This window comes from Megalobrama amblycephala, linkage group LG22 (genome assembly GCF_018812025.1).
Source record: "Megalobrama amblycephala isolate DHTTF-2021 linkage group LG22, ASM1881202v1, whole genome shotgun sequence".
Classification (NCBI taxonomy): domain Eukaryota; kingdom Metazoa; phylum Chordata; class Actinopteri; order Cypriniformes; family Xenocyprididae; genus Megalobrama; species Megalobrama amblycephala.
Genome location: NC_063065.1, coordinates 6,853,986 through 6,870,709, shown reverse-complemented (window position 1 = coordinate 6,870,709; position 16,724 = coordinate 6,853,986). Strand labels below are relative to the sequence as shown.

The 16,724-nt window shown below is 36.4% G+C and overlaps 1 protein-coding gene across 1 annotated transcript in view; it reads right to left on the bottom strand.

Annotated features, from left to right (window-relative positions):
* Window positions 1–16,724, bottom strand: part of dnah5l (dynein, axonemal, heavy chain 5 like) — a 47,365-nt gene that overhangs the window by 23,552 nt on the left and 7,089 nt on the right. Inside the window, exons 12-43 of the mRNA XM_048173884.1 lie at window positions 16,423–16,521; window positions 16,082–16,263; window positions 15,847–15,966; window positions 15,555–15,756; window positions 14,406–14,501; window positions 14,106–14,276; window positions 13,871–13,960; window positions 13,606–13,761; window positions 13,234–13,373; window positions 12,419–12,570; window positions 11,356–11,563; window positions 10,917–11,004; window positions 10,407–10,527; window positions 10,160–10,293; window positions 9,309–9,401; window positions 8,894–9,097; window positions 8,019–8,099; window positions 7,533–7,937; window positions 7,246–7,364; window positions 7,020–7,156; window positions 6,263–6,425; window positions 6,069–6,180; window positions 5,842–5,970; window positions 5,616–5,716; window positions 5,431–5,529; window positions 5,123–5,276; window positions 2,434–2,700; window positions 2,066–2,194; window positions 1,637–1,852; window positions 1,155–1,301; window positions 322–494; window positions 21–199 (exon numbers count right to left, since the gene is read on the bottom strand). Coding sequence (XP_048029841.1) covers window positions 21–199; window positions 322–494; window positions 1,155–1,301; window positions 1,637–1,852; window positions 2,066–2,194; window positions 2,434–2,700; window positions 5,123–5,276; window positions 5,431–5,529; window positions 5,616–5,716; window positions 5,842–5,970; window positions 6,069–6,180; window positions 6,263–6,425; window positions 7,020–7,156; window positions 7,246–7,364; window positions 7,533–7,937; window positions 8,019–8,099; window positions 8,894–9,097; window positions 9,309–9,401; window positions 10,160–10,293; window positions 10,407–10,527; window positions 10,917–11,004; window positions 11,356–11,563; window positions 12,419–12,570; window positions 13,234–13,373; window positions 13,606–13,761; window positions 13,871–13,960; window positions 14,106–14,276; window positions 14,406–14,501; window positions 15,555–15,756; window positions 15,847–15,966; window positions 16,082–16,263; window positions 16,423–16,521 — 4,867 coding nt within the window. The remainder of the gene's footprint in view (window positions 1–20; window positions 200–321; window positions 495–1,154; window positions 1,302–1,636; window positions 1,853–2,065; window positions 2,195–2,433; window positions 2,701–5,122; window positions 5,277–5,430; window positions 5,530–5,615; window positions 5,717–5,841; window positions 5,971–6,068; window positions 6,181–6,262; window positions 6,426–7,019; window positions 7,157–7,245; window positions 7,365–7,532; window positions 7,938–8,018; window positions 8,100–8,893; window positions 9,098–9,308; window positions 9,402–10,159; window positions 10,294–10,406; window positions 10,528–10,916; window positions 11,005–11,355; window positions 11,564–12,418; window positions 12,571–13,233; window positions 13,374–13,605; window positions 13,762–13,870; window positions 13,961–14,105; window positions 14,277–14,405; window positions 14,502–15,554; window positions 15,757–15,846; window positions 15,967–16,081; window positions 16,264–16,422; window positions 16,522–16,724) is intronic.

Genomic DNA, 16,724 nt, shown 5'->3' with positions numbered 1-16,724 from the left:
TTAGTTCAGGAGCACTCAACCTTTATAGATGCGGCCCAGTCCACGGAAGTCCATCTGGTCGGAGCAATTGAAGACAACCACATATTTTCCCAGGCAACGACCCATGTCTTTGGTGGTTTCAGTTTTTCCTGTCCCAGCAGGGCCTGCAGGGGCCCCTCCCATACTCATTCCTAAAGCCTGGGCCAATGTGATATAACATCTGTGAGGAACAAACCAAGTGGTAAATACACTGAAGACAATGGGTGTTATTCATTAAGAACCATTTTTGCTAACACTGTCTTAATTTCTAGAATCTGGCCTCTTCAATGTATCTACACTCACCTGTCAGTGAGAGGTGTAATCACCAGACGATCAGTGCAGCCCAGATACTCATTACAGTAATCAAACTCCACGTCCGTGATTTGGATAATGCACCTGTCGGTGTCTTCTATGAAGTAGAAGCGGGACTGTTTCTGCCATTCAAAATCTAAAGGTGACCGGATGTTCATTCGTACCTTCAGAGAGAGATACAAAAGCAATGTGAAGTTTAGACTTGAAAAAAAAAATCAATCTTATAAAAGGTTGATATGTGAACTTGATATGTAAATATGATTGTGAACTTGGAGAAATACGCACTACGGTTCAAAAGATGATGGTCAGTATGTTTTGTTTTTTTTGGTAAATGTATTGAATTAAGCAAATGTGATAATGTTACAAAAGATTTCAGTAACACTTTATTTCATTAGTTAACATTAGTTAATGCATTAACTTAAAATTAGCAAATTAACAATGAGCAATACATTTGTTACAGTATTTATTAATCTTTGTAAATGTTAGTTGATAAAAAATATAGCTGTTCATTGTTTGTTCATGTTAGTTCACAGTGAATTAACTCATTTTAAGAATTGACTAACTCAACTTTTTGATTTTTATAATGTATTAGTAAATGTTGAAATTAACATTAACTAAGATTAATAAATGCTCTAGAAGTACTGTTCATTTTTAGTTCACGTTAACTAAAGTTGTTAAAAAATGCCAACTAATTAAACCTTATTGTAAAGTGTTACCAAAGTTTCTGTATAAAATAAATGCTGTTCTTTTGAGCTTTCTATTCATCAAAAAATCCTGAAACCCAATATATCAAGATTTCCATAAAAAGCCCAAAAATCAATCACCAGGTCATCAAAAATGTCCTTCTGGTGAACATGTATGGTGATGAGCGTCTCATATTTGGTTCTGTCCATCTTGGTCAGATCATGAGTAGTCATATCAATCAGTTCGTTCAAAAGATCCAGGAATTTCTGGTTAGTAGTCTGCATTATCTGTTAAAAAATGACAAAATAATCAACAAATATGGGAAACATCTTACAAAACAATGTAAAAACAGACTGTAACAGAAAAAACAGAACATATATATATATATATATATATATATATAGAACAGATTTATGGGGAATTAATTAATAAAACCAAAAAATCAATTAAAATCAATTAATAAAACACAACCTCCTGATTTTAGTTATGACACGAAACCAGTGCTTGAAGTGGGAAAAACGTGCCGGTACTCCCAAGGTTTGAAATTGCGTTCCATCGGGTGGTCTGTACCGTCCCACTTCAAGCACTGCATGAAAACCCAAAGTAAGGACAAAGTTTGAACCTTCTTATCAGACTTGCTATGGCGGAGAGCCTCCTCAGCATCTCTGGTCCAGATGAACTGTATGCCAAGCAGTCCAACCTGAGCAGGGAACATCGACTGGAACTCCACCAGTTTAAAGCCCTGGTCACCAATAGCCATGTGGGCCTGTCGTATAATGTTGTGAATGGTCTCCTTGACTCCATCCAGTAACAGACCCAGCCAGGCTTCTACATTACCCTGTGGTGTGAGATCAGTAACTATCTTCATTATCAGTGGATCATTATAAGTCTATGGATTTTTCCCCCCAGTTTTATCAAAAACCATGAACCCAAATAGCTTAAGGTTATAGCACACCTCTCTTCAACAAGCCACATAGTATGAAGTAGCATTTTAATGCAAGGATTATGCTATTTAATGTATTTAAAGGTCAAAATCTCAGAAATATTGTACCTGGGCATTGATTGGATGACTCAGATCCACTGTTTCTCCTTCCTGTGACTGAAAACTAAGTATCTGGTCATAGTTTTTCTCATGAAACACAACTCTGTTCACATTATCAAATAGGTTCAACAGGTGAGCCTGAAAGGCACAAAGAGACAAAAAAGAGGTTGTTTCTGTTAAAAAGAGTGAATAATAAAAAAAAATTCGTTCATTTATTACCTGCTGTATTTTAATAAAGTTTGATGATAAAAATAAATCCTATATGGTATTTTAACAACTCATAACACTAAATGCTGCTAATAGTAGCCACAATGATGTAAGAACTGTTGTGTGGCTCTGTGACATAATGCTAAAATCCCAAAGTTAGATAAACGCACCTGTATGGTGTGTGAGTCAGATGCCTGACCCAGTATCTCCAGCAACACAGGGTCAGAGACGAAAAAGAACCGAGGGAAGACGAGGCGTTTCTTTTCCAGGTATCCACTCAGAGATTTCTGACACATTTCCAGCTGTTCCAAAAGGTGTGGCAGCAGCTGTTGCAGTGTCTCGTCCCCAACACAGCACTGAACCACACCAGGAATCTCGTGTGCTCGCTGCATTATCTTCTGCCATGCTTTATCGATGGCTTGGAAGCGTTTAGCCTCCTGCAGAGAGTACATTGTAAAAAATGTTATATCTAAAAATTAATTTAATAAAATTAAAAAATTGGCTATTCTATTTTTTTTTTTTTTTTCTTTGCATGAGCTATCTGTTATTTGCACTTACTGATTTATCACTCTTGTGTACTTCACATGAGGAGTGGTATTTGTGCAATGTACGTGAGAGAGTATTAGGCTAGTATTTTTAAAGGGGACCTAGTATGCAAAATTCACTTTTGCATGGTGTTTGGACATAAATGTGTGTTGACAGTGTGTGTACACAACCACCCTATAGTGATAAAAATCCACCCACTCCTTTTTTTTGAATCCCCATAAATCATAAGCAGTGTCTCAGAACAAGCTGTTTCCAGATCCCTGGCAGTGTGACGTCACAAAAGCCACAGGCTCCGCCCACGAATGTTGACAGACACTGACGTTTGAACACAGAACCGCCCTGGGAGCGCCATTGCTGCACTGATGAGAACGTCTCCCAAGCGTTTTAGGTGTTCTGTAACTGGATGGATTAATCCACAGAGCTCTCTTCATTTACTCCCTAAACGAGGTGGACTAACTTGGTTTTACAGGAAATGCTCCCTCAGTTCTGTCGAAATTTGTTTATGTCTGCGCGAATCATTTCACACTGGACTGCTTAGTGAACGAATATCAATACAAAGAGACAATACAAAACAGAGACTGTGCTAAAAATATGCTACTCAAGGATATACAAGTAAAAACTGTTTGTGATCCAGCTTAAAGACTCCAGAGTGATACTCGATACGGCAGTAATGAAGGTGAGGGCACTTTATTACAGTTCATCTGAGTTTATTTACAGGTATAAAGTTTATTAAGCAGCACCCGAAAGGCATAATGTCTTTATATATTCATTACTGTTAGTTGTAATGAGTGTTTCTGTGTACTTCACAATATATGTTGGTGATGATAATACACAGGAAAAGAGAGAGAGTTTATGGATAATATTTTAATGCACACTTGCAGTGTTTTATTAAGGTCTTACAGAGATTTTCTAGAGTGAAAACGGACGCTTCATTTTTTGTGTGAAGTACAATAAACGTCATAAAACTCTGTATAGTTTTGGCCATAATTCGGACGGTACAACAGGCTTGTACTAATATATAGTGGATAAAAAAAGAAGACAATGTAAGTTATAACCTTAACTGAACTAAAAGAAAAGAAACATGTTCTATCTCCATGCAGCATTCGCAGTTTCTGTCATTATTGTGCGTCATGACTGAATCCTGACACTGGAGAATCAGCTCTTGAAGCTCCGCCCTCTTAGGTAATCACAGCAGCTCATTTACATTTAAAGGGCCCACGCTGAAAGGGCTCGTTTTTGCTCAACCACTAAAAGTGGCAATTTTAAAGGTGGTACAGAGGATGTTTTCGTCGACTGAGTTTTTGAAATGAGCGTTTGAAATGATACACATTTTACGACTAGCTAAAACATACAGCGATAGTTTCCTGCTCCTGAAGCAGATTTATATACTTTCACATGGAATTTGAACACCGACTGTAATCGCAGACTGAAAGCAACTGGCTCTGACTGGACGAGATCAGTCATAAGTATCAATTTATAATCAGTATCAATAAGTATCATTCATAATCGGCCTTACAATCGTTAAGCCGCGCACACACTTAGTGGATTCATTATGTCGGACTCACCTCATAATCTGCAGTTGTTACTCCTGTCTCCTGACAAAAACATTGCATGCGGCGCATGTAGTGTGGAAAGTTACTAGAGCGCGCAGCCGCGCGTCTCTCACAAGGAACGTCATGGCAGTGATTGACAAGCCAGAGGGCCAATCCGCGCACGTCTCTCACAATGGCGATGATCGCGTAAATGATTGGCTGATGTTTTTAAGGCCCTACCTCGTGCACAGATGATGTATATTAATAATATTCCTTTCAGTGCACCTAATAAATAGTCTTTTATCACTTAGTAAAGACAGTTACAAAATATATTGCAAAAATGTATAAAACAAAACATCCTCTTTACCACCTTTAACATGCTATAAAAAATTATCTGTGAGGTATTTTGAGCTAAAACTTCACATACACACTCTGGGGACATCAGAGACTTATTTTACATCTTGTAAAAAAGGGCATAATAGGTCCCCTTTAAGTGTTTGAGCCAGTTTTTAAGTGTTTTAAGCAAGATGAAAACACCAGATGTGGTGCAGGTGCCTGAGAGCACTTTTGCAGTGGAGCGTTTGTTTGTTTTTTAAGTTGAGATGTTTTGGTTACTGTGATCCAGAATATCTGTTGAAGTGTTACAAGTATCTGATTTTGCAGATTCTGAATATAAAAATTTTCTGAATATAAAAATATCGACATAATGTCAAGTATGTATGTAGACAATTGGCAACTCACAAGGTACAAAAAAAGGTTTATGTATTTGGAGTCAAGCTACCTGTGGCAGTTGTTTGGCAATGTCTCCACCCACAAACACAGCCTCCAGGTACAGCCACAGATTCTGAACTGTAATCCACTTCTCAATCACCTCTGAACTGTTTGACAACTTCTGGACCCACTGCTGGATGGAGGGCTTAAATGGAGCATTATATCTGAAACAAGAATTTAGTCAAATTTACATTCAACTATAATGAAATACAATATTAAATTTACATTACATTACATATATTTGGAAATCAAAGAATCATATCTAAATGATTTAGAAAAAAAAAGTAAAATATTGTATAACTGTATTCAACAAAATACCTGTTGCTCATTAAAGACCCAAGCACCATAAGGCTATCTTCCATTAACGCCACCTTCTCTGAAGTGTCTGATCCCTTTAGCAGCAGCTCTCCGCGATTCCTGAAAGGGTTATTTACCTTTTGTAAAATTAATTGATTTTATAACAAATTAATGAATTTAATCACAAATTACATTCTTTTTCCGACCTGAATGATGCAAATGTGAACTGATGTTTGGTCCATTCAGTCACAACATCTTTGAGTTTGGCCTCAATGTCTCGCTCCTTGACTGCGCTGATACACACATCCTGGTACACAGAAGTTTTTATAAGATACTGACAGCCTTGTGTTTTTTATGCAATCAGTCTGGTTCCAAGCATTTGTTTAATAGTATTGCACATACATGTAATGGAATATTTTGCCCACACAATACCTCAATATCTTCTTTGGCCTTTAGCAGTGGTGCTTCCATGACATTTCGAAGGCTAAAATTCACAGCTTCCACTTCAAACTTGTGGCCGGTAATATCAGTCAAGCGCTGCCAATGTCGGGGCATCATTGCCTAGTCGTGAATGTGTATGTTAATACAATATTTACATGTTTGTTTGCTGTGTATAAATGCAATATGATGTCAATGTACAGATGCTTGCTTAACATCACCTTATTTGCCATCATGTAGAGCAGAGGACAAGTTTCATTGAAGTCATCAATGGTTTTTTTCAGGTCATTAAAAGCTTGCCACTCTTTCAAGGCCGGGGGTAGCTTACGGATCCTTGAAAAGAATTACAAAATAAGCTCTCAAATTTAGTTCATACCATATTTGTTAAAGTTAAAAAAGTGAGAATCATAAAAACCTATTCTGAAAGTCCAGCAGTTCACTATTTATCTTTTCTATATCGAGGTCGGTCCATAAGATGTCGTAATATCCAGTAACGCTGTCAATGACAGAGTTGTAGAGGCTGTACAGCTTGGACAAAAGATTGAGCTCTCGTTTGATTCTGTGAAGATCAGGATATTCTGAAAGAAGAAAAAACAAGGAATGAAAAGACGAAAAAAAAAGAGAGAAAAGAGTCCTAACAACTCAATGTACACTACCATTCAAAACTTTGAGATCAGTAAGTTTAAAAAAATACTTTTATTCAGCATGGACAGATTAATTGATCAAAAGTGACAATAATGTCATTTATAATGTTACAAAAGTCTTCAGATATTTCAAATAAATGCTGTTCTATTGAACATTCTATTCGTCAAAGAATCCTGAAAAAAAAAAAAAAATCATGGTTTCCACAAAGAATGTTAAGCAACTGATTTCAAAATTGGTAATAATAAGAAATGTTTCTTGAGCACCAAATCAGCATATTAGAAAGTTTTGCCATCACAGGAATAAATGATATTAAAATATATAAAGAAAAATAGAAAACAGTTATTTTAAATTTTAATAATATTTCACAATATTACTATTTTTATTGTATTTCTCATCAAATAAATGCAGCCTTGGTGAGCATCAGGGACTTCTTTCAAAAACATTAAAAATCTTTAAAAGCACGGTGTCTATCATGACCTTTCTGAACCTAAACTCATATTATCAAGGAAAAAAAAAAACACAAGTACCTCTAACAGGGAGGCCAAACAGCTCTTCGCCACTGGAAAAGGTGACATATTTCCTCCACAGTTCATCAAACTTGGCCTGATAAACTTGCAACCTGTCACTGGCTTCACGTGGAGGCAAACCTGCTACCCCAGGACCACTGAACACACAGAGGATTTAGACACTGTAGTTACTGATAGAGGTACATAAGGGATTACATGAAGACAATGTGCAAATTAACTCAATTACCTCTTGTCATAGTCAGCATAGAAATCTTGCACAGATTTCTGATAGATCTCAACTCCAGCTACAAGCTCACCCTTCATGTGAGGCTGAATTTCCACAAGCTTATTATGCGTTTCTTTCACCTTTAAAATAAAAAATATCAACGTACATGTACAAGCAAATGCTTACAAAACGAAAACCCAAGAAGACAAGGTAAAGATTATTCTCTACTTCCTAGTAAGTAGAAAAAGATAATAAACTACTATTTATTTAAAGACTATTTCATGGGGTCTCAAAAACAATTCCCTCACCGTCACATTAAGTTCCTTCCAAGCGTACACCACCCCATCAATCTTTTCCGCATTTCCATCACTGTAGTACAGCTTATAGCGATTCAGCAGGGCGAACGACTCCTCCACCGGACCTATCTCTGTGTCTATCTTTATCTCCGCTTCGTGTACCTCCTGCAGGGCAGCCATAGTTTCCCTCACATCATCCAGGTCAGAGATGGGCCTCTGCAGCTGCCTCCTCTTCCCATCCACAAAAGAGCTAATCTCAGCCATGCTCGCAGAGGCCTTCTGGTTTAGAGCTGCCCCGAATGCGCATTTCCAGGTGCGGCACTCTTCGATGAGCGACACTTTGAGGGAGTCAGTTTCATAGAGGATGGGGCTCACAGTACATGTGGAAGGTAGCTTTTCAATCTGGGTCTCAAATTCCTGATCAAATATATGTAGTGTAAGTTAGGATCACTCTCAGCTGTCTTCAAACTATATAAGACTTGTTTAACAATTACGTACAGAGTACTGAGACAGTTGGGCACTGAATTCTGCCAAAGATGGGTTGGTCTCCAAAAATGCTTTCACCTGTTCTGCTACATCCTGGATTGGAGAAATGTCACAAATTTCAATATCCTTATGCTAAACAATGGCCATGTACACATTGCAGATAAATTCACTTCACCTTTTAGTGCTCCTTTTAGTGTTCAGTACACAAAGAGTTCAGTCATTTACGGGAGTGACAACTGCATTCTACAACCGAAGTAGTGACAACCGCATTTACAAAAATTCTACGCAGTGTGTAGGGAACCGATCCGAACATCTAGTTGTTAAAGGATTAGTTCACTTCAGAATTAAAATTTCCTGATAATTTATCCACATGGAACGATAATTTATGGGATTCCTGCATTGAAAACTTTACAGTGCGTATATGGCCAATGTGCATTACTATTTAATAAAATATATTTTTAATAAAAACTGGTAAAAACATTAAAATACTGTAATGAAACCTCAATGAAAATGAGAAAAACTCAATAAACATTCATATGCATTACAGTAATGATTATTTAGTTATCCTCATGGTCCTGGATTTTAAAACAGGCTTCTTTTTTTCGTTCAAAAATCACCTTTTCTTTTAAGGGTGAAATATGACACGGACATAATCTAGACAGGTTTTGCAGTTCACATATGTGGCATGTTTTATACATTTTAGGACTATAATACTTAAATATAACAGGGAGATATTAGCAAAGTGAACCTTCAGGAAAATTAGGGGGTACAACAAATCACTCAAATCACCAACCCATCATTTAGATGCAGTTTGTTCTTATCAAGTGTTTTAAATGGATATTATTTTTATATTTCAATATAAAGTTTTTTTTTTTTTTTCTACGTACCTGGGTCCAAAGAGCTGAAAATTGAGACAACCGTTTAAGGACGTCCCCAGCATCTACTCTGAGGGAGGACACCACAGGGACAAGCTGGGCCAGAGCCTTGTTCACATCCTTGTGTTCTATCACCTGTCTGTCCAGAGACCTCAGCATGAGTGGTCTAGTCACCAGAGCATCGTCTCCATTCTCCCGCGCTGCTTGCTGCTCTGCCTGTGGAGTCACAAACTTCTAGTCAACTAAACTCTGACAAAGTTTATAAAGCATCTGTGGCATGCTATTGATTACCAAATTATAATTTTGGGAGTAAAATCAAGCAAAAAGCACTTGCACTTTCCATGGAAAATGGAAGTCTATGAGGCAATGTACAGTATTGATAAGCTTAACTTGTTTTGAACCTGGATCATTCTTTTAATTAAGTTACCTGCCATTGTTCTTCTTGGATATAGTAAAATTTCCAGAGTGGAATATCCTTTGCCATTGAGAGCACCGTGTTCACTACTTTATTGAGAACGCCCTGCAAAACAAGGACAAGTGAGTGTTTAAGAATTGTAAAGACAAACTAAAGGCTTATGTATATATGAATGCACATATGTATATACGAATTTATACACATTAAGATGTCAATTTCTGCCGTTTATAAAAAGCCACTAACTAAGATTGTCAATCAAATCACATCTTATTATTCTATGTTTGTGTTTTAAGTATATATAATGTACACATTCCAGTTCAAAAGTTTGGGGTAAGTACGATTTTTTTTTCATGTTTTTGAAATAATTCTCATATGCTCATCAAGGCTACATTTTTTTAAACAAAAATACAGTAATAACTGTTATATTGCGAAATATTACATTTAAAAAAAAGTTTTCTACTCTAATATATTTTAAAATGTCATTTATTTCTGTGATATCAAAGCTGAATTTTCATTATCATGTTCTTTGGTGTCACATGACCCCTAATTTGGTGCTCAAGAAGCATTTCTTATTATTACAAATGTTGAAAACATTTTTTTCATATTTTTGTTGAAACTGATACATTTTTTTCAGGATTCTTGGATGAATAGAAAGTTTAAAATAACATTTATTTGGAGCAGAAATTTAAAACTTCAATGTCTTTACCATCACCTTTAATCAATGTAATGCATCCTTGCTGAAGAAAAGAAAAAATAAATAAAAATAAATAAATAAAAATCTTACTGTCCCCAAATTTTTGAATAGATGTGTAACTATACCTTATATTTTGAAATTATGCTCCATGCTGTTTTCACATCAGTACCTGTATGTGCTCTAAACTTGGTCTGACGACGATGTTGGGAAAGGTCAACTCAACTGAAGCCCGTAAAAGAGGTAACCGACGGGTGGATCTCACAGCAAGCCTACGTCGCAGAGCATCCAGAGAGCGTTGGGTAGCTTTCACATGAAGAACACAAAAACATTAATGAGTGACTCTTACAGATACATTAAAATTAGGGTCTCCATTTTGAGATGAAACTCTGATGCATGATTGCAAAATGTATGTATACCTTTGACCAGAGCGTCTGTGTTCTTCTGACAAAAATGTCCGATCATGATGTAGAAAGCGCATGGCAGACATTGTAGACAACGTGTCCTCTGCTTGGCATCAGGATTCAGACATTGGTAGTTCTGAATATACATGTGAAGATATTGTCACAAAACTACTTATGTGTAGTGTAAGTTTATTACAGTAATATTACACATTATAAAGGCCAATACACACTGTAACCACAGAAGCAGACCAATGCAGACAGTCACCAGATTATAGCACGTCACTTCTAAGTCATTCTAATTCTGATTCAGCAAGTTCAATAGCCAAAAATGAGCTCCAGCAGATGCCTGACAGGGGTAACACACTGATCCGACAAAACCCGACTAAGTGTCTATTGGTATCTGTCAGTGCGGTGGGAATTGGCCTTAATGAGCAACAAGTTGTCTAATCGAATGCTAAAGTATTTCAGAATTACACACAATAATAAACTCCCATAGTGAGTTGATAATTGATATATTTACAGCACCTCCAAGTTGACTCTTTCCGAAGGTTTCAGCAGTCTATTCAGTTCCTCAACTATCGCCAAAACATCGCCCTCCACCTGCTGGCTTGCACTTGAATGAAAACAAAGGAATCCTCAAATAATTTCAAATCACATTTAACTATGAACCTTAGTCAGGATAGGATATCCAATTTAATTTGACATGCGTGAAAGCAAGGCTTTGAGGACTATAAGTATGTTTTCTCAAAGGTCTTTTATAGTTTTATGCCTAGCTATTCGTAAACATCAAAAATTCACCTTTTGAACAAAATATGAGTGAAAAAAAGACAGTTGGACCTTAAGTCATAGGAACTTTCTGAACGGTCTGCATTTGTAACCCTCGCAGCTTTGATTTCTAGTCAAATTAAATATGACTGTTTTAACCATATAGTCTGAGAAAACTGATTTTAAAAGTGTCACTCACATCTTCAGCACTTCTCTCTGAGTGCTGACGGTGGTCTCTGCATCGGCAAGGAATGTCTCAAGTGAAACTGGCTCGTAATTGGGCAGTGTCAGCAGATAAGTGAAAGACATGGATGTTAAGGCCTTATTAACTCGACAATGCAGAATATCCATAGCAACCTTCGCTACTTGTTCCAGATTTTGCAATGCCTTGTACACACAGCCTATGACTGAGAAACATTGAGAAAAGACTTAATACATACATAAGATACTTAATACAGACTTAATACAAAAGTCTTAATAAGTTAGGATTAGACATTGAATAGAATTAACTTCATAATATTTCTAAAAAGCAACCCAAAAACTCTAAGACAGTGTATACTGCATGGTGCATGATTCTTCGTTTGGCACATACACACTGCAGGTTAATACGCTCTGTGTCAATGAGTACTGATCTCATTCTATATACACAAAGTTTGGTTATTAAAGGGATAGTTCACCCAAAAATGAAAATTATCCCATGCTTTACTCACCCTCAAGCCATCCTAGGCGTATATGACTTTCTTCATTCAGACGAACACAATCAAAGGTATATTGAAAAATATCCTGGCTCTCCTAAGCATTATAATGGTAGTGAACGGGGGCGGTGTTTTGAAGCCCAAAATAAATGCATCCATCCATCCATCCATCCATCCATCATAAATTTAGTTAATAAAGGCCCTCCGATGCAAAGCGATGGGTTTTTGTAAGAAAAATATCCATATTTAAAACTTTATGAAGTAAAATAACTAGCTTCTGAAAAAAGATCTGAAAGAAGATAGTCATTCACCTACGATGATGTGAGGGTGAGTAAATTATGGGATAATTTAATTTTTGGGTGAACTATCCCTTTAAGGGGAGTGATGCTGATATTTTGTTATTTAATGGAAAGAAGTTCAGATATTTTTCAAATTGTTCAAATACTTTCTGGGGACTCTGTAAACATTTTGCATATTAAAATTAGCATGGATGAAGAAAGGTTTTAGGACAACAACTCCAAACTAAACTTGAACTGATCTAAAGTAATTAATGCAATAACTGTTTACAGTAGTCAATATTGAGGGATGTCCATGAGAGAATGATCAGTCCAGGGTAGAGGGCAGTCTTCACAGATGTGATAAAGGGCTTCATCGGGGACTTTAGCACACTGGGTATGTTGCTGACTGTTGTCTTAAATTTCCTCAGCATCTCCTGTAATCTGAAACCAGTGAAATTCCACTTCATGTTAATAAAAGTATTAACTTTTCATTTTAATTTAGAACAATAATTTATGCTTGTTTGTTGATTTTATTACAGTAGCTTTGTCCCAAAACCATATGTGATGCCTCACTGTCTAATGCCAACATACATCCTAACCATCATAGAATCACTTACAAACCTGGGGCTGGATTCACAAAAATCTTCTTAGAAAAAAGTTAAGAAAATTCTTAAGATAAATTCTAAGAAGTTTGTAAGAATGTTCCTAAGTGCAATTCTTGAAAAATTCTTAAGTTCTCAAATATTTTCTCAAGAACATTTTTGTACAGACTATTTTCATACAACTATTCTTATTCTTAAGAATGTTTTGTGAATCCAGCCCCAGGGGCTTAGAAATTATTCTTAACAATAAAAATTAAGAATATTTTGTACTCCCAAAAACGTTTCTTAGAATTTATCTAAAGAATTTTCTTAACTTCTTTCTTAAGAACATTTTTGTGAATTCGGCCCCTGATTTGGAACTCTTTATAAAATACGTAGCAACTATACATACTACATACATTGTGCTTCTTTGTGCAGTATTTTCTGCATATATAAGGTGAAAATTACTGGTGTAATATGATCACTGTAATTTTAATGTAAGGTAAATCTTTTATACACTCACTTCTCACGATACTCCTTCAGCTGAGGTTGTTTGGCAGCCATGTTGCGGATAACATCAGGTACATCAGCACCCCACTGATACATGTGATTTGCCTCCTGCAATACCTCCAGGACCAGAGGGTCAAGATTCACGTAGAACACCTAGCCACAAATAATGTAAGATTTAATTATAGAATCCATAAAATAAACTTTTTATGTGTTTATGAGTGTGCAGTTTGGGTTTTACACATAACAGATTCAAAATTAGAATTTGTAATTAATTTAATTGTTTTAAACAAACAAACAAAATTAACAATTAACATTGACATTTTGCCAAAGACTATTGAAATTCTGGCTTAAAGTGATAAACTTGTAATGAAAAGTAGATGCGAACCTTAGATTCTGGGTGTCTGATCAGCAGTGAAGCTTTAAGACCATGTAGTCCAAGATCTACACCTTCAGCCCAAGCTCTGTGATGTATCATTTCATATTCCAGGAGCACGGCAGCAAGTCTGTTGTATGTTCGAATAATCTTCCTCCTATCTGGCGTCTAAAGGTCAAGATAAAATAATTGAGTTTCTTAAAAGATCTTTTTCAGGCACAAACTCCATTGAAATAAAAATAAATAAACTGTGTTCTGTGTTGTCTTTGCAAATTACCGGCAAAATGTGCAATTTGTCTTTTAGGATTTGCATTGGCAACTCAATTTTTTTAAATAGATGTTGTGACCATGCAATTTTCTTTGCCAACTGCAACAGAAAATGTAAAACACTATTAACGTTTTATTCCCAGTAACACTTACTGTATGTAAAATAAGTTGTGGGCATGTATGCAGTCTTTATTAAATATGAATAAGAGCTGAACAGTTTGCTAATCACTCAATAGGGAACTTACAGGGGTCAGATGTAAATAATTTGGATTGTCCTTCTCTCTTTGGTAGCATTTGCGTACAAACTCAAGGTCATATTCGTACCGTTGCAGAACTACCATATACTTCTGGTTGAGGTCCATTTGTCTGCCCACACCATTCTCAAAATTGGACAACAGGTTAAGGGCTTGTTCAGTCTGTTGATGCAGTAAATAAATTTCCTTTCAGTGTAGGAAGAATATCTTTACGCAATACTGGTCATGAGCTGTAATGAATGGATCAGTCATTCAAATGTTCAATTAATAATATAACTTAAATGGCCTTACAGTGACTGGTTTTTGAAGCCAAGTGTCAATCAGTGCATCTAGAGACTGATAAAGGCCCTGGATTTGATTTCTGAACTCAGTGTAGTCATTGTCAAACTGAAAGAAACATAATGTCATATGAAAGATGGTCCATGTCTAATAAGGCCAATTCACACCGCACCGACAAACGCCAACAAACACCAACAAACGCCAACGAACAAGTTGGCCGTTGGATTTAGAAAAACTGTCATGTTCACACCGCCCCAACAAACACCGACCAACGAGTGACGTCTGACTGGGAAAATTCCACAACTACACAAGTAACCATGTTAACAATATGTCAGGTTAGTTTACTATATTAATAATATAGTATCATATATATTTTCATTGTATTAAAGTATTGAGGCAAAACAAAAATACTAACCTGAAATCCGAAGCGCTGTAGCCATCGATCTGATCGTAACCTATTGCGCTGCGGTTGGTATACCGGTTTTTAAACTTTTTTTTAGCGCGACCCTTTTTATTAACGAGACCCATAAGCATATACAACCATGTAGCTAAACAAGTCAAAACGAATTATTAAAAAACGAAACTGAAGGTAAACCTGCGTTGCTCTCATGGTGGTTATAACGTTACCTCTCTCTTTCGGTGAAGTGGAGCAGCTGCTCTTGCTGATTGCACTATGGACTATTGTACCTTTGTGTGTATATATATATATATATATATATATATATATATATTTTTTTTTTTTTTTTTTTTTTTTTTTAAACTGTATTTTATTTTTTATAACGAACAAGCTGCGATGTCACGTTTCCAGTGCTTTGTTGTGTGTGCGTGAGGCGCGGGCGCGATCAAATAGCTGTCTTTGCAGGGGACTTCCCTCATCGTCATGGCAACAGTTCGTTAACAGGTCAGATTACGTCAGAGTTGGTTGCCGTCTGTTGGAAAACTGTTCACACCGCGCAGACATTCCACGACCCGACAAACACCGATTAAACATGTTCAGTCGGGTGAAAACCAACTCCGACCAACGCCAACAACGGCCAACAAACGCCAACAGGGGTATCACACCAAACCAACAAACTCCAACAGACGAGTTTGTTGGCCGTCGTCGGGGCGGTGTGAATTGGCCTACTAAATCAAAGAATATACAGTAATGAGAGATCTTACGTCCAATTTGCGATGGTCAAGCACATTGTAGGTCTTGGATTTAATGCTGGCCACAATCGTTTGGTAGCGCATGTATATTTTCTCAACACCTTCAACTTTCATAAACTGCAGGCCTGAAAAATCTTCAAGAGTTGTGGCTATGTCTGTTATCTTCTCCAGACGTTTGCAAAATGTGTCAAACTTTCCAAAGATGTAATTTTCACTGTTGGTATGACACAGCAGAGCTGAGTTAAGAAACTAAATATAGTGTCAATAACATTTCAAGTTGACTTTAAGGCTGTGGTTTACAGACCTCAATTCAAACTGCTGTTCAAGAGGGTTCTGATTTAATTTCTCTTTCATTTGGTGGAAGCATTGCTGGTACTCTTGGTTCAACTGAATGCATTCTCTTATCCTCCTGAGCAATTCCTTTCTATTAGGGAGTAAAAACCAATGTATTTAATCCATATTCAAACTTAGAGACACAGTTCTACAGGCTAAAAACTTTAGCAGCATTTTACATTTTACAAGTATTTTACAAGACCAACCTGTCCAAGTCCCAGACTTTCGTCACCCCTTGACAGAGATAAGCCTTGCTTGTGGTCACCATTTGATTAGTGACCTTCACAAAGAGCGATGTCATGTGTTCTGAGGTGTTGTAATATTGAGACACACTCTGAATCATGTATATGCTGTTCATCAGTTTAGGAATGTGTTTCAGCATGGTAGTCTAAAACAAAGTGTAAAAATATATACAGTATAACTGAAATATTCCATTGCAACTAGTGCATAAGTTAAAACTGTGACCCTTAAAGTATCCCATAAATGGCACTCTTGGTTACATAACATTTTTCCTGAAGAATGTGAAGTATACAAATTTGGAGCTTACTGGAGTGCTTTTTTCCAAAAGTTCAAAGAACTTGTCTAGAGTAGTTAGATATTTCACATTATCTTTAGCCTCATTGGACACAACCGTAATCTTTGCATCCTATAGATAGAAAACAGCATAATACAAACAACACATCAACCAGTTATTAAACGAACAATGTCCAACAGTTCTTAACAGTTCTAAAATTCTTATTCCAGTAATTTGAAAACATATTCTTGAAAAATATATATTTTAAAAATGGTACAGTACTGTGTATTCCTTGTACTGAATTTAATTAGTTGATATTAATTAAAAAACAAAAA